At 41.7% G+C, this 22500-nt stretch overlaps 1 protein-coding gene across 3 annotated transcripts in view; it reads left to right on the forward strand.

The window, feature by feature from the left end:
- LOC126481174 (cactin) overlaps window positions 1–22500 on the forward strand; it is a 165355-nt gene that overhangs the window by 139055 nt on the left and 3800 nt on the right. For all 3 annotated transcript variants that reach the window (XM_050104744.1, XM_050104745.1, XM_050104746.1), the window contains exons 9-11: window positions 6325–6523; window positions 18386–18540; window positions 18620–18764. In XM_050104744.1, coding sequence (XP_049960701.1) covers window positions 6325–6523; window positions 18386–18540; window positions 18620–18764 — 499 coding nt within the window. The remainder of the gene's footprint in view (window positions 1–6324; window positions 6524–18385; window positions 18541–18619; window positions 18765–22500) is intronic.

A 22500-nucleotide genomic window follows, 5' to 3' on the forward strand; every position in this document is an offset into this window, starting at 1 on the left:
ATTACACTTTCAAAATATGTAATAATGTGAAAGCAACTGACTCTCCAGTGAGTGTTGATAGAGCAAAAAGAGAAAGAAGTAAGCCAAAACATAAATGGAAATACATCACTAAATAAGAGACAAAAGTAACTAGAGGAAAAAGTGGTATTATAAATTATCTAACAGTAAATATGGGTGAATGGAGATGGTTTGTTATGGAGAGCTAGTTCTTGCCTTTATAGTGAAGGATGGTTGTCATGAAGATGCTTTCATATGACTCAAGTGGTACACAAAGCACTTGTCACCACCATCATACTGCCATGTCGTAACAACACTCGAGCCCATATCCAAAAGCTAGGTCATCAATAGAAAACATAGAACTGAAAGCACATTTAAAACTCCAACATACTGCAAGAACAGTCAAGAGAACTGTGTTTCTCCAAGTGTATACAATGTTCGTGAAACTTACAGGAATGCAGCTAGGTGACATCCTTGGCAACAGCTGATATTTTGACAGATGCACACCCTGCCAAGTGGAAGGGAATTTTCAATCTCAGTATGCAGAGCATTTCTGTAAACATACACAAGAGCAGCACACGCGCACCCGCCCCCTCCACACACACACACACACACACACACACACACACACACACACACACACACACACACAGTGTAAACACTAGCACCACCACCCAACCAAAGATGAGCGATCTTAGAAGTTATCAGTGCCAACGGCTGTGCTGCAGTGGCAACACCAGTTCCCGTCAGGTCACTGAAGTTAAGCGCTGTCAGGCTTGGCTAACACTTGAATGGGTAATTGTCCAGGTCTGCCAAGTGCTGTGGGCAAGTGGGGTGCACTCAGCCCTCGTCGGGCCAGTTGAGGAGATACTCAATTGAGAAGTAGTGGTTCCAGTCACAAAAGCTGTTGACGGCCGGGAGAGCAGGTGCCGACCACATACCCCTCCATACCCGCTACCAGTGATGCCTGTCAGCTAAGGATAACATGGTGGACGGTCGATACCTTCGGATCTTCCGAATCCTGTTTATTAATAGTGCAAATTAATAACCAACAATTGAGGTAGCATAAACTCTGTCCCTCCACTTTTTTGCTGTAGGAGAGAGCAGGATTCCACACAGAATTTAAGCAAAAACCTCCAGCTCTATTTATAATGTCACTTTCTAATTTTGTTTCTACGGTTTTGTTAATAACACTGTCCCAGTAGCTTGGGGTGCATGGCAGAGCCTCCATGTTGTTATATTCCATAGGTTGACCGGTGCCAAAGCAAGAGTCTGCAATAACAGTTTTGCTTAGCTGTTCTAAGCACGTGTGACGCTTAAGCTCGGTGCACTGGTCCACAGTCTAGATGGTGTGACCAATATACAAAGTGCCACAACTACAAGGAATAGGGTAGAGACCCACGTTATGCAAACCAAGATCATCCTTTCTAATCGTGAAAAGACCCTAACCTTAGATGATAGTTGAAAAGCATGTCACATCATATTTCCCCACATTATGACCAATCCTGTTGGAAATACTTCCTACATAAGGCAGAAAGGCAAAGACTTTGGTATCACTTCATTGTTATCATCATCATCACTCGCCCGGCGCACGGTTCATCAGTAGTGCAATGCCCATCTGGTGTATCATTCACCATAACCATTGTGGCAAAAGGTGACCTCAAGATGTTCTAATTCTGCTGATAAGACTATCAGGGTCTGAGATTACATGGGCCCTGTGAACCAAGAAATGAAGTACCATTTCACTCTGAGCTGGATGGTGAAAAGTATCAGTCTGTAGATACGAATCAGTGTGGGTGAGCTTCCTATAAACAGCGTGACCCAAAGTAGCCACAATCTGCCCTCCACTCCCTCCAAACCTGTTGGCTGCATCTAGCAGCCCTACCCCATCCCCACCACATCCCTGCATGCTCCCACAAGCAGTACTCCCATTCCCCCACCCCTACCCTGCTATCCTTCACCCTTCTTCCCATCCCAGACTCCAACATACCAAATTGCTCCTCCTATAAGGTGCAGCTGAGGCTATCCTTTTCGTAATTTTTTTCTTATGACTAACCTATGTTCAGGCTGTATATGACCCGGGACAACCAGGAGATCCGGGAAAAACCCGGGAATTTTTTCATCTGGGAGAAAACTGGGAAAAACCCAGGAATTGTTTAGAATTTCGGGAATTTTTCATTGTTTTAGTTTTCAGTTAAATTTTTGTGATTTTGACTGGTAAGAACCAATACTGTAACAAAAGATATTACTGTATCCTGCTACTGCAGCAACAAAACATGAACGGGAGGGGGGGGGGGGGGGGGAACTTAAGTTGCAAAGGAAATGCGCCGTATACAACAAAAAAACAGTGCTCATACAAGCATCTGGCAACAGCAAAGTGTGTCACAGGCTTTAGGAACACTATGCAATGCTTTATAACAAATTGCCTCTGATGAGCGTGACGTGACAACTGTTTAAATTAGATTCGTTTGAGCAGATGCGGGCGGGCTCTTGCGCATGTGCAGTTGAGTCGCGTATGAGTAGTACCTACTCCCGCTTCTGGTTACGGAAGTGTGGCTGGGCCCCACTACTTAATATTGCCCCGGTTCCGTAATATCGTAGATCCGGGGCTGACGCACAGAGCAGTCAGAGTTGTGGTAGGGAGGTGGGTCGTCTCCACGTGACCTGTGTTTCCGTTCAGCAATTTTGTTGTTTCCTCTTCGTTCACGTTAATTGATAACAAAACAGATTTTTGTGGCCGGGAGCTATCAAATGAATTAAAATACGTTCGCATAATTACGGCCTGCTAAAATATGTTAATAATTTCATATTTTATTTCCACCTTTGACAGTCAAGCATTAATCGCCTTACAGAACTATGAAGTTATTTTTGTTGGTTTGCTAAAGAGATTTGGCTTTTATTAATCCTTTCCAGTGAGGCAGTCAATTTATTTGAAACAAAGTGTTTAATTTCACACTATTGGCTAGTTTCAACTGTTCGCTGCATGTCAAGTGCACGTATGGCATTATGCTATAATAAAGAACCAAACATGAGTACTGGTACTCCAAGAAAATTTACCTACGGATGTGCATTTTAAGCCAAATTATGCACTTTAGTATGGTTCGCGAAATCCCGGCGCTCTTGAACTATCCTCTGATGTCTTGTTTCTTTTATGACATAATGTAAGATCTTTTAATGTTTTACACCTACGAACATATGGGCTTCCTGCATCATCGTAGCTGCGCAAGCGTGGTGACGCCAGTTATCTGGCGCTTTCTTGCAACTGCTGAAACAAACCTATTTCTAATAGGTCGCGGGAAAATATTGCGAATGGTGGTTTGAAAAGCGTTACATTCAAAGCAGATTTCCTGTTACACAAGATGAATTATGTGTGAGAATGTACGATGAATTTCTTAAATCACAAAGCATTTTATTCTCATTTAAAAATCAACTCTTTGAGGACGATGAGACATTTGCGTCGTTATTAAAAATTTTACTGGCACATTTGTGTATGTATCTTAAAGTGCAACACGTGCAAAAAATATCAACATTATATGTGGACACTTAGCTTCTCTTCCAACTTATTAATATTCGAGACCAATATTATATGTGAATGCTATGTATATTAATTTAAGCCATTAACTTTTCTTATTTGTGTATTCGCGCTAATTAAGAGTGATCTTGCTATTGGCTGACTACATCACGTGTCCTATTGCTGCCATCAGCTGGCAAGATCATGTGAATGAGCTATGACGCTTACAAAAGCACATCGCAATTTCAATGCTTCCGAAAGTGACATGCGTTATTTGGTGGAATTCAAATTTATACCTTCGTAATACAAAAATATGCAGCATACATTTTGCTGCACATCAAAGGTCTTTCAAAATGTGTTTTTCCCCCTAAGTTTCGTTTTCTAAAGTGCCAGGAAATTCTACATCGGTATATAAAACCATAAACATTCAAAGGATTGATGACTTTTACAATGCCGAGGAAGAGTATACTGTCACTTAACACGGAAACAGTGTATTTTCATCTGGGAGAAAGTGTATTTTTAACCGGGAAATCCGGGAGAAATCCGGTAATTTTTTTCCCTTGTCCACGTATACACCCTGTATGTTGTTCCTTAGTCAGGCCAAATCCTATTGGCAGTTTGATAGTAGCTTGCTTCCCAACATTGTCTGTAGTGGTAGCTGAGAACAATTCTTCATCAGTTGGCCTTCCTATTCTGGTTCGTCTGTCCCTACACATATACCTTTAGGGATGAGTTGTGGCAGCCCATGACCATTAGTGATCCAAAAGTTCTCTGACTCCTTACAGTGCTTACGATCATTTCTGGCATGTAGATTGTCTTTGTGAGCCTGAGGAGCTATTTGCAGCCAACAAATGATTCACAGTTTAACTGTGCATATTGCTTGACAGCTGGAATTCTTGTTTATCATGGTAGGATAACAATGTCTTCAGAGGCAAACAACATCCCACAGCAATTTTTGTTATGTGTGTTTGTTGGAATGGCTTTGCCGATCTGGAACCCTGATTTATTACAATCTACAACACTTGGGATGCCTCCAACCAGTCCCATCCGAGAATAACGATGTGGCTACAGTCTGTTAAAACAACAAATTTGTAGTGCTGTGTTCTTTCATTGATGTTTATTCTTGCAATACATGTTCCTGTTGGTTGGGCATATTTCCCATTTGCAACCATCCGCACCATCGCTTTAGTATCATGAAACATAGTCTTCTTTAGCTGGTAATGATAAGAATTCGACATTACAGAAAAATAAGTCCCCGAGTTGTCTTGCTCTCGGACTGTGTGGCCATTCATGAAATTACCTGCCCTCTCGGTAATTGTTGTCTGGGGAGGATTTTCATCTTTGGCAGCCTCATCTCCACTGATGGTCACCTAGTTTAGGTTTACAGAATTTGGCAGCTAGACGAGCAGGTGGCACCTCTGTGCAGGGATGGGGAATGGTTACAGCATGTTGGGGAGTGACCTCACCTAGGATATAGCCATGAACTTCAGATCACGGGATGATTGTAGTCAGTGGCAGATGAATGGCTCGAATAGGACTGTTGTCATGGTAGATGTGTTGTGGCACAATAGTTGTCAAACACTCGTCTTCTTCCTCTACAGTAGTGCACAACGTATCCAGGACACCCACAGTGAAAACAGAATGGTGTGTTGTCCTCAGTCTTTGAAATGTCTTTTTTTTAGTGGGGAGACTTACTTGGTGAAGGAGATGGTTGTTCTTGTGTTTGGTTTGATGGTTCCAGCAGAAGTCCAAGTTGTCCGAGTCCATTCTTCATGGCGCATTCAACTGATAATAGAGATTGATGCTAAAGACTGATACACCTCTTTCTCAACAATCTCTACTACTTTGTGACATATTGGGTTGACATTCAAGGCTGCTACTTCTTGTGTACATTTCTGAGTGCAATACACTGTTGTATCTCTTCTCATACCATCTGGAATACAAGAGAAGTGAGGTCATGGTGTTCAGAAGAACAGCTGCCCTGGGGATCACATTCAGAAGTCAGTTATACCTCTTGTCCAGCTCTGTTCTGTTTTATTTCCTCAATCCTCTGGTGCCAGTTGATGAGCTCCTATGCTGTGATATCCTTTACCAGATGAGCTCGGTACATGTCTTCTGTGACTCCTTTCATCAAGTGGAGATTTTGTCTACTTCTGTCATGTTGGGATTCATGATGTGTTATAGGGGCAAAACATTCTGTATGCACAACTGTGTTATTTCTCCATGAGGTTTCTTCAGTTGTACCTCAGCTAGACAGACTTGCTGCTGATCATCATCAAATGTTTTGTTTAGTTTGACCCGGAATTTGTCCCAGCTATCACACTATTCATTGATCTTGAACCACTGCTGGGCTGTGCCATCCAAGTAAGAGTAAACTTTTGCCAAATGCGTCATGTCATCCCACCTGTTATACGTGAGACTCAGACGAAACCTTTCAGCCATTTCATTTGGTCTTGACCAGCATCTCTGGAGAACACTGATGGATGCTTGAAAAGATATTTCAATCATCTTCCAGAAGTGGTAGACACAAAGTAATAAATAATGGGTCAGTTTGATGTGGTGATCTGTAGCACACCAGGCTGTGATGATAACCACAACACCTCACTGAATGGCATTAAAATTACAGCAGTATTGTCACATTCTATTTTATAATAGGAATTTGAATATATTTGCTGTTCGAGATGCAGACCATTAAATAAATGTATAAATGTTTTTGTGTTTTTATTAAATAATTGTAAACATTAATAACATTAAAATATATATTCATTTACATGAATACCTTATGTTATATTCATTATTTTACTTATGTGTTTTAGAGCAAAGGAAGCTTCAGAACAAGCAGCTTGTGCAATGCTTTCGGAGAGTTTTGCTGATTACGAATCAGGAGGGTACAGTCCGCAGTATCTGAGCCAGTCCCAGCTCGACCCTGGAACACTTGTAACAACTGAGGAAGATGACTTGCAACGATTAATGTTTGCAAGAATGCAAGTACAAGGCACAGGAAGTAGAATAGAGGTGAGAATCAAAATATGTTACTGAGTTATAAAAGTAAGAACATAATATATGGTTACGTGTTGTTCACATGCCGATAGCTGTACAAAACATAATTCCTTTTCCTATACAACCTTCACTTCTTTCAGCTGATCATTCTCCAACTTTCCATTCCTATTTCCTTATTTCTCAAATTATCATTAATTAATGCAGGACAGAGACTGCTCAAACACAGGGCTACAATAGAAACCACAATTTAGTTGTAGAGCTCTGAACTTGTTAACATAATAGCAATGCAGTACAGTTTCACTTATTTTTTATCATATGTCTATGAACAATTTCTATCTCTGGCACAGGGACTTCACTGGAGTGACAGTAATTTCTAAACAGGTAGCAGCTGATACAGCATTGGGTGTTTTCCAAAGCGCAGCACAAGTGTCATCTCTGTTACATTTATCTCATTCTCGGTAGTTTTCTGTCACCAAATCCTTACTACAGCAATCTTCTGCAATTAATACATAGAAAGGACATCTTAGTTCTTTGCATTTTTAGTCTTTGCCAGAAGAGCAGGTTGCCTAAAACATTTTACAGGCCCTCACATTATTAATCATCAATTTGTAATAGTCAGCTGGATATCTGAACCATTGAAGTCATCGCACCTGTAAATTTATAGAAAGAGAAAGGAGACTTGTTCTCACCCTGGCATAGAGATGATGTTTAGACAACTGAAATTTTGTTTATTTAAGTGGTAAAGGTAACAACTCACTAAGTAGTTGAGGTGCTGAGTTTTCAGTAGGCACATATGTAACACCGAGAACTTTGCTAGCTTTCAGGTGAATCTTTCTTCAGGTGTAGAGTGTACACACACACACACACACACACACACACACACACACACAAAATCTGTAGCTAGCTTTGTCCTGGCTGACTACATCTGGAGGAGAGGCGGAAGTGTGTGTGTGTGTGTGTGTGTGTGTGTGTGTGTGTGTGTGTGTGTGTGTGTGTGTGTGTGTGTGTACTAAATTTGTGAAGGAGGTTTCACCATAAAAGCTAGCAAAGTTATCTGTGTTGTATGTGTGCGTACTGAAAACTCAGCACTTCAAAACCATTCAGTGAGTTGTTACTTTTACTCTTTAAACTACTTATGGTCCAACAAGGTCTTTGTACTGCCATATCTTTTTTTTATCTTGGTACAGTTTACACAGTAATGTATATCAAGTGTGAGCAGTATTTAAAGTAGTCATGTGTGTTTTGTTCACAAGGACAAACTGATGTAAAAAGAAGTCATATTGGAATTGTTCCTTTTCCCCAATCAGTTGTTTGGGTGTAATAGTTAAAGGCTGAAAAGAATTATACATTATCCAAGTGAAAATGCGAGGCAGGCTGATAGAAAAGAAGGGAAAACTTCAGTAGTAAAAAATTGATATACTGACAAATAAAAATATTTCAGAGATAGACTGTAACTGAAAGAAAAATATAAGAACAAAGCAAATAGAAAAGGGATTTCTTTGAATAGGACATGACCAATTTCTTTTGCTACCCTTCTCCAATCTGAGTTGGTGCTTTATATCTTAATGATCCTGTAGTCATCAGGATTTTAAACCTTAATCTTCCTCCCTTCATAATTAAAAGTATGAGTGATTAGTTCAGAATATCTGGATAATAAGTGTTTGAATGTGGGTTGTTGCCATTGTACATGGTATTTCTGTGGCATTCATACTGAAAGACTGATAACCCTGATATAGCACCTTAAAACACAAGTTAAAGAAATCTGTATACACACCTGTGTGCCATGAGTTTTTTTTTCTTTCTGACATAACTAGAACTAAAGTCTGAGAGAAAGACAGAGAGAAATTAACTTTATGATATGGAAGTGTGGCAGACAAAGAGAGAAAAGCGACTGTGGAGAAGGTGGAGAGCTATAGAGAAAGGGGGGTGGGTAAGATTTAATTATTCATCTGTAGCATTTATATCTTTTAAAATGATGAGTAAGTATCACTACAACTCCCAAGTTGTTGTGTCATTACTCAGATTCCAAGTTGAAATGCAAATTCCTTAATGACTGGCTGCATGTTCCAGCACGTCAGAGAAAAGCAAGAATATACTACCCTCAGTGGGGCCATGCCAAGTAAAACACTGAAGTATTCAGACAAACCTTCAAATTTTATTCATCTGTACTTAACTATTTGTCTCATATGATTTGTGTTACTAGATACCTTATATATAAATGACCTTTTTCCATTCTTTTGCTTATGTTTTTGAAACTGGTTGTGAACAGAGACTGTGAATTTCATTTCTGAAACATGTTTTTTCTTGCAGAATGTTCACCTTAGGCGCTGTTGCAGACTTTCTGCTGTGTATTGATGTGTGAAAATTATGGTACTTTAAGGTTTATTTTTCTGTGTAATTGATCAGGAACATTAACATAAATTCACCCGTTGTTGCTTCATCCTTTGCAGTGTATTCAATATTAAAAATACACTCCTGGAAATGGAAAAAAGAACACATTGACACCGGTGTGTCAGTCCCACCATACTTGCTCCGGACACTGCGAGAGGGCTGTACAAGCAATGATCACACGCACGGCACAGCGGACACACCAGGAACCGCGGTGTTGGCCGTCGAATGGCGCTAGCTGCGCAGCATTTGTGCACCGCCGCCGTCAGTGTCAGCCAGTTTGCCGTGGCATACGGAGCTCCATCGCAGTCTTTAACACTGGTAGCATGCCGCGACAGCGTGGACGTGAACCGTATGTGCAGTTGACGGACTTTGAGCGAGGGCGTATAGTGGGCATGCGGGAGGCCGGGTGGACGTACCGCCGAATTGCTCAACACGTGGGGCGTGAGGTCTCCACAGTACATCGATGTTGTCGCCAGTGGTTGGCGGAAGGTGCACGTGCCCGTCGACCTAGGACCGGACCGCAGCGACGCACGGGTGCACACCAAGACCGTAAGATCCTACGCAGTGCCGTAGGGGACCGCACCGCCACTTCCCAGCAAATTAGGGACACTGTTGCTCCTGGGGTATCGGCGAGGACCATTCGCAACCGTCTCCATGAAGCTGGGCTACGGTCCCGCACACCGTTAGGCCGTCTTCCGCTCACGCCTCAACATCGTGCAGCCCGCCTCCAGTGGTGTCGCGACAGGCGTGAATGGAGGGACGAATGGAGACGTGTCGTCTTCAGCGATGAGAGTCGCTTCTGCCTTGGTGCCAATGATGGTCGTATGCGTGTTTGGCGCCGTGCAGGTGAGCGCCACAGTCAGGACTGCATACGACCGAGGCACACAGGGCCAACACCCGGCATCATGGTGTGGGGAGCGATCTCCTACACTGGCCGTACACCACTGGTGATCGTCGAGGGGACACCGAATAGTGCACGGTACATCCAAACTGCCATCGAACCCATCGTTCTACCATTCCTAGACCGGCAAGGGAACTTGCTGTTCCAACAGGACAATGCACGTCTGCATGTATCCCGTGCCACCCAACGTGCTCTAGAAGGTGTAAGTCAACTACCCTGGCCAGCAAGATCTCCGGATCTGTCCCCCATTGAGCATGTTTGGGACTGGATGAAGCGTCGTCTCACGCGGTCTGCACGTCCAGCACGAACGCTGGTCCAACTGAGGCGCCAGGTGGAAATGGCATGGCAAGCCGTTCCACAGGACTACATCCAGCATCTCTACGATCGTCTCCATGGGAGAATAGCAGCCTGCATTGCTGCGAAAGGTGGATATACACTGTACTAGTGCCGACATTGTGCATGCTCTGTTGCCTGTGTCTATGTGCCTGTGGTTCTGTCAGTGTGATCATGTGATGTATCTGACCCCAGGAATGTGTCAATAAAGTTTCCCCTTCCTGGGACAATGAATTCACCACGGTGTTCTTATTTCAGTTTCCAGGAGTGTACTTTTGTGTCCCAGGAAACAATGTCTGTAATATTTCCAAATAGATGTAATCCATTGTGCCTTATGTCAGCTCAGTGACTTCCTCGTACTCTACATTTACATCATCTATGTCACTGTTTTGCAGTTCACACCCAAGTGCTTTCAGACTATTTCTCAACTGTTCCTCTCATGAATAGCATACAGGAAAAATGAGCATCTAAATATTTCCGTTTGAGCTCTGATTTCTCCTATTTTATGACAATGGTCATTTCCCACTGTGTAGGTTTTTGTATTCAGAGGATAAAGATGATGATTTAAATTTTGTAAAAAGATCTTGCCACAGCCAAAAATGCCCTGTTTTAATTAATGTCGCCCCAACTCACGTAGCGTGCTGTTCTCTCCCTTTTTTTACATGGTAATACAAAACAATCTGCCCTTCTTTGAACTTTCTCAATGTCCTCCATCGATCCTATCTGGTAAAGATCTCATATTGTGCAGCAGTACTGTAGCAGAGGATGAACAGAGATAGTGTAGGCGATGTCTTTAGTAGATTTGTTGGACTGGCTTTAAGTGTTCCGTCAGTAAAAAAACAGACTTTGATTTGGCTTCTCCATAACTTTTTCTGTGGGATGATTCCAATTTAAGTTGTCTGTAATTGTAATCTAGATATTTAGTTGATTTTTTACCTTTAAATTTGTATTATCTATTGTGTAACCGAAATTTAATGGATTATTTTACTACTTTACACTTATATTGTTCAGGGTCAGTTGCCACTTTTTGCATCATACAGGTATGTTTGTAAATCATTTTGTAATTCTTATTGGTCTTCTGATAAATTTACTAGGCATTATATGACAGCATCATCTGCAAACAGTCACATTATCTCCCAAATCATCTATATAGATTAGAAACAGCACAGAGCCTATAACACTTCCTTGGGGAACACCAGACATCACTTCTGTCTCAGTTAATGACTTCCCATTAGTTACTACTGTTGTAACTTTGACACACACCACAACCAAGAATGTTAGTGCAACTTTATTAGACTGTAGCATGTATGCCAATCACCATAACATACAGCTGAACACAATGAGATAAGGCAGATGTATGCAAGCAGTAGTAACATGATAAATGAGTGTGGGCATAATGTGGCAGGGATTAAGTAGGCACTTGCCCGTGGTGGGCTCTGTTGGAAGTTCACAGTATTGCTCTTTTACAGTGCACTTTTGTGGATGACACACTGTTAATATGCGCGCGGCTTTCAAGTGCACATGCATTAATTCATTCCTATTTCCTTGAGGAATAGCTTGGGTTCGCAAGATGTCCATGGCATCTTCCTCCACAAGGCTCTGACTGAGATGACGTGTGGATACTGGCGTATATGGTCGGAAGTACTTGGGGTGCGGACAGCATTGCAGTCCACCTTCTTGTGTCAACTCATACAGTAAGATGTGTATGTTGGCATGAGATCCATGTCCACATCCGACCAGGGCCTGGTGGTGCTGGTGCCTCACAGTTGGCTGCTGAGGCAGAGAAGATGGCTCCGGTGTGGACGGCGGCTGCGTTGGAACTGGTAGCGATATTGGAGAAGCTGTACCAAGTTCATTCACCGGTGACAGGGGACCCCTCATGTGTCGTGCCAGGAATCCAGCCACATCAAGTTACCTGTCGAGTGACGCAGACTGGTGTGGCAATGTTGGCATCCCAGCCGAGGCTATCCGGTTGTCCATCCACAGGCGGAACTGGTCATAATGGTGGGCACAGAGGCCCCCCTCCATATGGACATCGCACAAATGGCAGCCGTGTCATTGGGAGATGACAGCAGGAATCCGTGTTGGGCGATGACCAAACCCGCATGCCCAGGCAGTCGCCCCAGCTCGGAATCAGGATGATGGCTGCAAGGGTTGGCGTCCCTGGCCGGGCTGCAGGAGATGCAGGAGCATCCAGAGATGATGCCTGTGGAGCAGTTCAGCAGGGCTGTTGTTGCCGAAGTGTGTGAACCGATAGGAATGCAGAAATTGATCCAAGACAGTGTTGGACAGGGATTGAGTCATGTAGTTTTTCATTTGTATTTTGAATGTTTTAACCATCCTTTCAGCCTCTGTGGGTGGTAGGACAGGGAGAAAATGCAGTGAATCCCATGGGCGTTACAGGAGGAGGAAAACTCCTGTAACACAGACCGAGGACTGTTATCGGAAACAGATGTTGACGGAAGTCCTATGATGGGAAAAATTTTTGACAGGGCTGACACGGTGGCAGAGGGCGAAGGTGATGGGCAACAAACAATATATGGGAACCGAGAGAATGCATCAGTTATTATTATGCAGTATGCAGTAAGAAAAGGGCCAGAAAAATCGATATGGAGACGGTCCAAGGCTTGCGAAGGTTGCGACCATGGAGACAACATTGCCGGGGGGGGGGGGGGGCACTTGCTGTGATGTCCATTGAGAACATACTGTAACCAAATGAGTAAAGTTGACGTTCAGAGCAGGCCAAAAACCATGGTGGTAGGCTAACGTCTTGGTGTGTGACGCCCCGCAGTGACCAGCATGCAGCAGTTGCAGGATCTCCAAACAGAGAGCCAAGGGAGCCACTGTGCAAGGAGCTGAATAGTCTGTATCAAGGAGTAGAACACCATCAGTGGCAGAGAAACCATGCCAAAAGACACAGTAGTTACGGAGGGGGTCAGATGCCTGTGATGGAGGCACCTGAGGCCAACAATGTTGTACGCAATGTATCACTTTCCTTAAATTTGGATCGGTAGCACTAGCCCATGTAGCCCGAGCGCTAGTGATTGGAAAACCATTGAGTTTGTTGAGCGCATTCATCAATGTGGAAACAGAGTAACTCCTTCCACTCAAAAACTGGGTCCAGACCAGCTGGAATATGGGAGAGTATGTCAGCAGTCACATGTTCTGCCTTGGGGCGGAAGTGAATCTTTTTGTTGTACTGAGAGAGGAACAGTGCCCAATGTCGAAGGCGATGCGCTGCTTTGTCTGGCAACAACACTGAGAGGTTAAACAGCGAACCTAACAGCTTGTGATTCATGATGAGATGGAATTTTACACCATACAGGAAAACATGAAACTTCTTAAACAATGGCGAGAGCTTCTCTATTTGTGCATATCCAGTCAGAACTGAATTAAGCGTCTTCGACATGTATGCAATAGGCTACTCGGAGTCGTCAGAATATTTATCAGTTAATGTCGTCCCCAGCCCATTGTGGGATGCATTGTTGCTAACACGATCACAATAACTCATTGTGATCGTTTCATAGCTTTGGTTACTGATAATAACTTGACACCAGTGTCTATGAGTTTAATTTGTACAGCACAGCACTGAAGATGATCACTATGTGATTGACAATCGATTTTGCTGTCAATAAACCATCAATATTATGGCTAACGCTGACCTTCCTTCTAATTACACGTATATGGTCATTGTGCACACAGCACTCTATGGAGTCGCCAGTCGACAATAAGATAAAGCAAATGTATGCAAGCCGTATTAACATGATAACTGAGTGTGAGCATAGTGCGGCACTCGCCTGTAGCAGACTCTGTCGGAAGTTCACAGTACTGTTCTTTCATGGTGCACTCTCACGGATGACAACACACTGCTAATGCACACTCCTTTCAAGGGTTCGTGCTTTATTTCAACTACAAACTGTGTCATTTCTGACAGGAAATCACAAATGCGATTGTATAACTGAGACAATATGCCACAGCCATGCAATTTGATTAGAAGCCACTTGTGAAGAACGGAGTCAAAAACCTTTTGGAAATCTAAAAATATGAAATCATCTTGAGATTCTCTGTCAATAGCAACCGTTACTTCCTGGGAATGGACCAATTTTTTTTTCACAAGTTAATTTTCTGAATCTGTGCTATGTGTCAATAGATCATTTTCTTTGAGGTATTTCATATTGTTCAAACAAAGTATGTGTACACAATCTTACTGCAAAGTGATATCAGTGATACAGTCTATAATTCAATGGGTTACTTAACTCCTGCCTTGAGTATTTGTGTGACCTGTGCAACTTTCCAGTCCTTATGTATGGTTCTTTCACTGAGTGAACAGGTGTATATAAAATGAAAATTTCACTCTGCTGTGGAGTGTGAACTTACATGGAACTTTCTGGAAGGTTAAAACTGTGTGCCGGACCGAGACTTGAACTTGGGACCTTTGCCTTTCGCGTGCAGGTGCTCGACCACACTCCACTACAGAGTGAAATTCTCATTCTGGAAACATCTCCCAGGCTGTGGCTAAGCCATGTCTCCTCAATATTCTTTCTTCTAGGAGTGCTGTCATTGGTAACTTTACCATTGCTATTGTGCAGTGATGATGGTATTGATTGTGTTTTGCCACTGGTATACTTTATATATGACCAGAATCTCTCTGGATTTTTTGCCAGATTTTGAGACAGTTTCATTGTGGCAACTATGAAAAGCATCTCACATTGAATTCTGCTCTAAATTTTGAGCTTTTGCAAATCGTCACCAATCGTGTAGATTGTACGTTGTTTTAAACCTGGTACGCTTTTTTTCTGTTGCTTCTGCAACAGTGTCCTTTCCAGTTTTGTGTTTTAATCGCGATATGTTCTATCTATTATTAATTTAATTGATATTAATCTCTCAGTTACCTTCAATACTGTTTCTCGTGAAGTTAAGCCACTTCAGCTCTGTGTGTACGTAGTAAGTTTGGGGGGAATGGAGGACTTTCCCTTAGGAAGCTGTCAAGCAAATTTTTACGTGCTTCTTATTAAAGAGGTATATTATGTTTTTATTTTTGGTGGATTTTGGATGTTATGGTATTCAGTCTCAACCGTGTGATCACTAATACCTGTCCCTCATGATACTCTCTTTTGCTCAGGTTATTCTTTGCCAAGAGGTCTATTATGTTATCACAATGATTCATACTTTGTGTGGTCATGACCTAATTGATGAAAACAATTTTTGGAGAATGCATTTAGTATAATATCGGATGATGCTTTGTGCCTACCACTGACTTTAAAAATGTATTTTCAGCAACAAATCGAGGGTAGATAGAAGTCACCTCTCTCCATAATTGTGTGAGTCAGTAATCTAATCAAACTGGATTCAGATTTTCCATGAACACTTCAGCAACTTCATCATCTGAGTCATGGATCAATATAAGGAACCAATTATTCGTTAATTCTTCTCATCAAATATAACCTCAACTCATATTATCTTGTAGCAGCTGTCTCCTGAAATATCACTACAAGATACACTACTTCTAAGAGCAACAAGTATGCTATCACTAACTGAATTTAATCTATCCTTTATGTATACCATTATGTCCTTGATAGAAACTTCAGCTCACCTTATCTCTGGCTTTAGTCACCTTTCAATTCCTATACAATTTCTGCCTCAGTGCTTTCTGTTAATACTTGGAGCTCTAGTTCCTTCCCAGCACAGCTATGATACTTTACAACTACAATGCTGATTGTTGTATGTCACTCTCATCCTTGTTTGAGCGCAGCTCCATTTATGTTATAAGTTTTGCGTGAAACATAAATAGTAAATCTTTCATATAAGATGTACTGACCATGTTCTTAAAATCCTTTACCATGTTTTGATGAAAATCTGTTGATGTAAAACTGTCTGAAACATATATTTTATGACAGTACAGTATTTCAGTTTATTCATTTGAACAAAACACACACAACTTGACTGCTTTATAAAGCCATATGAACAAAAACTAACAGCTGATCAAAATTTCACTTGATTTACATTATTGTTCAATATGACCAAAAAAAATTATTTAATATCAATGCCGTCTCTTGTGCTGGTTGATAAATTTTACCTTGACCTTACTCTTACACTTACACTGAGCATAGTAGCAGAAACAGATCTCCCACACCTCATCTCTCCAGTCAGCACACACCTCCCAGTGTCCCACCATCTGGCCACAGAGGAGCGTTCCCCTCATGGCTCAGTACCACCCAGGACAGGAGCAACTAAATCACATTCTCCACCAAAGTTTCGACAACCTCTCATCTCTTATAGTGCCCTGAAATAAGGAATATCCTACCCGCTCTCCTTCCTACCCCTCCCACTGTGGCATTCTGAAGCCCACTGTACCAGCACAATATCCTCGTCCAGCCCTACACAACCCCTGCTGCCAACCCCTTGCCTGTGGCTCATTTCCCTGTAATAGACCTAGATGCAAGACCTGTCCCATAAGTCCTACCACCATCACCTATCCCATCAAAGGCAGGGCTACATGTGAAACCAGTCATGTGACCTACGAGCTAAGTTGCAACCACTGTACTACACGATCTAAGTTGCAACCACTGTACTACACGAGCTAAGCTGCAACCACTGTACTACATTCTATGTGGGCATGACAAACAGCAAGCTTTCTGTCCGCATGAATGGCCACCAGAAAACTGTGTCCAAGAAAAGCTGAACCACTCAGCTGCTGGGCACGCTGACTGACACACTGTTCTTCATTTTAATGACTGCTTCACAGCCTATGTGATCAGGATTCTTCCTACCAACACCAGCTTTTCTGAATTGCGTAGATGGGAACTCTCGCTGCAGTATATCCTATGTTCCTGTGACCCTCATGGCCCCAACCTTTGTTATTAATTGTCCTTAATCCACCTATCTCCTTCCCTGTTCCCACTGCAACACTACACAGCCCTTTATTTGAGCAATGCACTTGCTGTCCTTTTACTTCTCTTTTCTTACCCCCCCCCCCTCCACCCCGCCACTCCCCTCCCCCCGCCTTCCATCTGTCCTACCGACTGCATCTAGCTGCCCTACTCTCTCTCTAACTAATCCCTGTCTGCTCCCACAAGCAGCACTTTACAATTGCCAACTCCTACCATGCTATTCCTCCCCCCCCCCTCCCCCCCCCCATGCCCCAGCCTCCCCTTACCCCACCACCCAGACAGCTTATAGTATCACGTGTAGCTACTCGCTGTCTGGTCTCGGCAGCCAGAGACAGTGGTCGTGTGTGTGTGTGTGTGTGTGTGTGTGTGTCAGAAGAAGGCCTCTTAGCTGAAAGCTTACTTGTTTGACAGTCTTTTGTTTTATCTATCTGCAACTCAGTATCTCCACTATATGGTGAGTAGCAGTCTTATCATTTTCATAATTTTGTCAATTTCAGTTGCTTTCTATCTGAAATTACTTAAATTATCTGTAATAGATATTGCTTTCTGATTTAATTAATACAGTCAGTTTTTAGGTCATTTATGTAGTTTTAATGAAGAAAAGTGTTGCGTGTTATCTATTTGGTTATCTCTGGTAGAAAGTACTTGGAAAATTGTGATAAAATGGATGTGTACCTTATACACACTGTAACTCCTTGTGTCATGAATATACAAACAAATACAGTTACAGTTAAGATGTTCTGAATAAAGAAAATAACATATTGTACAATTCCCCAATTGTAACTACAGACATATATAAGCACATAAAGAGCCTACATGTAGTTGTATATAAATTGGAAGCACATATGTGTTTTAAAAATGGAAGTATGTGTGTATGTTCTGCAACTCCTCCTAAACCACCACATCAGTTTCAACCAAACTTGGAATGCATACCACATATTGCCTGAAAAGAGGTACTATGGGGGTAAGTGCCACCTCTAAATAGGGTGAGGGTAGCAGTGAAAATGTGCTGAGATGTGAAGTGGTGAAGGAGAGGGGGAGGTAGACATGGACAGAGAGAGGGAGGAGAAGGGAGAGCTGGTTAGAGAGGGGGGAGGAGGGGACAGACAGAGAGGGGGGGAGGAGGAGACAGGCAGAGAGAGACATGGGAATAGGGGAGTGTGCAGCGCGCGCACACATACATGCGCACACACACACGCGCACACACACACACACACACACACACACACACACACAAGTACAGGGGTAAAGTTGTGGGTAAAAAGCTAGTTCAATATAAAACCTTTACCCTTTCATGTAAAATCCATGTGGAATACTGTTGAAGTTTAGTCATAGTTTCATGAGTGGATTCTTTTCCCTTAGAATGTTATAACTGCGGAGGAGCAGGCACTGCAGCGGGAAGCGAGGAAAGGAATGACAGCAGATGAAGCTGAGTTCTCTGTGGAAAGTGCGTTGGACAGTCAGGTCTACTTATGGTCTGACAAGTATCGACCAAGAAAACCCAGATACTTCAACAGGTAAATGTGAATACTTCACTGCTTGTCATGTCTACAGTGGTACGTTACAGTACATGTGACAAAACTGTTATATTTTCAGGGTTCACACTGGATTTGAGTGGAATAAATACAATCAGACACATTATGACATGGATAATCCTCCTCCAAAGATAGTTCAAGGATACAAATTCAACATTTTCTATCCAGATCTGATAGACAAAAGTACAACACCTGAATATTGTTTGGTGAGTATTTATCCAGTCTTTATAAGGGTAAATAAGCCTAGGTGTATACAGATGTATGTTTTGTACAATTTTGGATTACATTTTGTAAATAGTTTGTTCTCATTGATGGTAGCCTCTTTCTTTCTCACTATTCTAAGTTTTTGAAATTCTGAACTTAACATTTATTTTAGGAACTCTAATGATAAATGTAAAAACTATATTTTATTTCAATCTGGTGTTACTACGTTTTTGCCATAAAGGATAATAGTGCACAAGATATTGTCAAAGTGCCCTGTGGAAGAGTGTACCTTGTTGGTGTAATTACAGAAATTAATGATAATAGTCCATCTATGAAAGGCAGGCACATTTTGTTGGGCATGTAGAAGTAGGGCAGACAGATGAAAAAAATGGAAGCTTCAGGTAATTTCGGATTTTGAAGGATAGAGAGACAAACAAATCTATGAAACAACCATAGCCATTTGCATGGCATCTTCAAAGCCCAATCTTTTCGTGGCCCACCTAGATGACTCATTACCATCAAAAACCCGTATGTTTCCCTCAGACATGTTAGTGATATCATTATGATGAGGGTATGAAGCTGAGACACACTTTCTCATTCCTTCACAATTTTTACATTTACTTTTTTCACTTGGTTCTTATCTGCTCGGTGACCCACCATACTGGACAATATTTTCCACCTTACTAACCATGAAAAGACGCTATTCACATTAAGTCACTCAACCACCATGGACACCACTATTTTGGTAGCTACCATCACTTCCACATCAGTAAGTTTTCATGGAGTTGGCTACATACCTGATATCCATAGGAATTTCAGCTATTATTTATTTTTTCCAGTGCAAGGCAATTTCCTTATAGCTATAAATTTTATTTTATTTTTTATGTTTATCCTAAATATGCTCATTCATTTTCAAGTAGTCTCTTCCTCAGGTACCTGTTAGGTGTGCTTCATGGAAATGAGAAAATATTAACCTGAAAATGATAGGAAATACATGAAATAAGAACAACAGTTACAGTACTTACAGCACTCGATTTGTGGAGCATGCCAACAGCTCCTTAAAGGTGAGACAATGTTGTCTTGCAGTCAATTGTATATACATGAGATAAACATAAAAATAAAAAAGGACAGCTGTAAAGAAACTGACTGTCATTTCAGTAAACACTAGTAAGTTTCCCCAATAAAATCTAGCGAATTACAGGTGGTGCATCTGCTGTGATAAAATTTCTTCTCCCAATGCACTTTTGACCTAAAAATTTACACAGAACATGCTATCCTACAGACCTTGCTCTCAAATATTCAGCACTGTATTAGTTTAACCAGTATATTCGTTTGTCTACCACTTTTTCAAAGGAATAAAAAACTGTTTCATATATACATTTTGGCAAACACGTTATTTCATAAGATAAAAAGCTGGGTGCCACATAGTTGATTGACACATTTCGACTTTGAATATTGCACATGTACAGATTGTGAAGGGAGACGAAAATTTAATAGTCATGGGTGACTGGAATTCGAGTGTAGGAAAAGGGAGAGAAGGAAACATAGTAGGTGAGTATGGATTGGGGGACAGAAATGAAAGAGGAAGCCGCCTGGTCGAATTTTGCACAGAGCACAACATAATCATAACTAACACTTGGTTTAAGAATCATGAAAGAAGGTTGTATACATGGAAGAACCCTGGAGATACTAAAAGGTATCAGATAGATTATATAATGGTAAGACAGAGATTTAGGAACCAGGTTTTAAATTGTAAGACATTTCCAGGGGCAGATGTGGACTCTGACCACAATCTATTGGTTATGACCTGTAGATTAAAACTGAAGAAACTGCAAAAAGGTGGGAATTTAAGGAGATGGGACCTGGATAAACTAAAAGAACCAGAGGTTGTACAGAGATTCAGGGAGAGCATAAGGGAGCAATTGACAGGAATGGGGGAAATAAGTACAGTAGAAGAAGAATGGGTAGCTTTGAGGGATGAAGTAGTGAAGGCAGCAGAGGATCAAGTAGGTAAAAAGACGAGGGTTAGTAGAAATCCTTGGGTAACAGAAGAAATATTGAATTTAATTGATGAAAGGAGAAAATATAAAAATGCAGTAAGTGAAACAGGCAAAAAGGAATACAAACGTGTCAAAAATGAGATCGACAGGAAGTGCAAAATGGCTAAACAGGGATGGCTAGAGGACAAATGTAAGGATGTAGAGGCCTATCTCACTAGGGGTAAGATAGATACCGCCTACAGGAAAATTAAAGAGACCTTTGGAGATAAGAGAACGACTTGTATGAATATCAAGAGCTCAGATGGAAACCCAGTTCTAAGCAAAGAAGGGAAAGCAGAAAGGTGGAAGGGGTATATAGAGGGTCTATACAAGGGCGATGTACTTGAGGACAATATTATGGAAATGGAAGAGGATGTAGATGAAGATGAAATGGGAGATATGATACTGCGTGAAGAGTTTGACAGAGCACTGAAAGACCTGAGTCGAAACAAGGCCCCCGGAGTAGACAATATTCCATTGGAACTACTGACGGCCGTGGGAGAGCCAGTCCTGACAAAACTCTACCATCTGGTGAGCAAGATGTATGAAACAGGCGAAATACCCTCAGACTTCAAGAAGAATATAATAATTCCAATCCCAAAGAAAGGAGGTGTTGACAGATGTGAAAATTACCGAACTATCAGCTTAATAAGTCACAGCTGCAAAATACTAACACGAATTCTTTACAGACGAATGGAAAAACTAGTAGGAGCCAACCTCGGGGAAGATCAGTTTGGATTCCGTAGAAACACTGGAACATGTGAGGCAATACTGACCTTACGACTTATCTTAGAAGAAAGATTAAGGAAAGGCAAACCTACGTTTCTAGCATTTGTAGACTTAGAGAAAGCTTTTGACAATGTTGACTGGAATACTCTCTTTCAAATTCTAAAGGTGGCAGGGGTAAAATACAGGGAGCGAAAGGCTATTTACAATTTGTACAGAAACCAGATGGCAGTTATAAGAGTCGAGGGACATGAAAGGGAAGCAGTGGTTGGGAAGGGAGTAAGACAGGGTTGTAGCCTCTCCCCGATGTTGTTCAATCTGTATATTGAGCAAGCAGTAAAGGAAACAAAAGAAAAATTCGGAGTAGGTATTAAAATTCATGGAGAAGAAATAAAAACTTTGAGGTTCGCCGATGACATTGTAATTCTGTCAGAGACAGCAAAGGACTTGGAAGAGCAGTTGAATGGAATGGACAGTGTCTTCAAAGGAGGATATAAGATGAACATCAACAAAAGCAAAACAAGGATAATGGAATGTAGTCTAATTAAGTCGGGTGATGCTGAGGGAATTAGATTAGGAAATGAGGCACTTAAAGTAGTAAAGGAGTTTTGCTATTTGGGGAGCAAAATAACTGATGATGGTCGAAGTAGAGAGGATATAAAATGTAGGCTGGCAATGGCAAGGAAAGCGTTTCTGAAGAAGAGAAATTTGTTAACATCCAGTATTGATTTAAGTGTCAGGAAGTCATTTCTGAAAGTATTTGTATGGAGTGTAGCCATGTATGGAAGTGAAACATGGACGATAAATAGTTTGGACAAGAAGAGAATAGAAGCTTTCGAAATGTGGTGCTACAGAAGAATGCTGAAGATTAGATGGGTAGATCACATAACTAATGAGGAAGTATTGAATAGGATTGGGGAGAAGAGAAGTTTGTGGCACAACTTGACCAGAAGAAGGGATCGGTTGGTAGGAC

This window comes from Schistocerca serialis, chromosome 5 (genome assembly GCF_023864345.2).
Source record: "Schistocerca serialis cubense isolate TAMUIC-IGC-003099 chromosome 5, iqSchSeri2.2, whole genome shotgun sequence".
NCBI classification, from domain to species: domain Eukaryota; kingdom Metazoa; phylum Arthropoda; class Insecta; order Orthoptera; family Acrididae; genus Schistocerca; species Schistocerca serialis.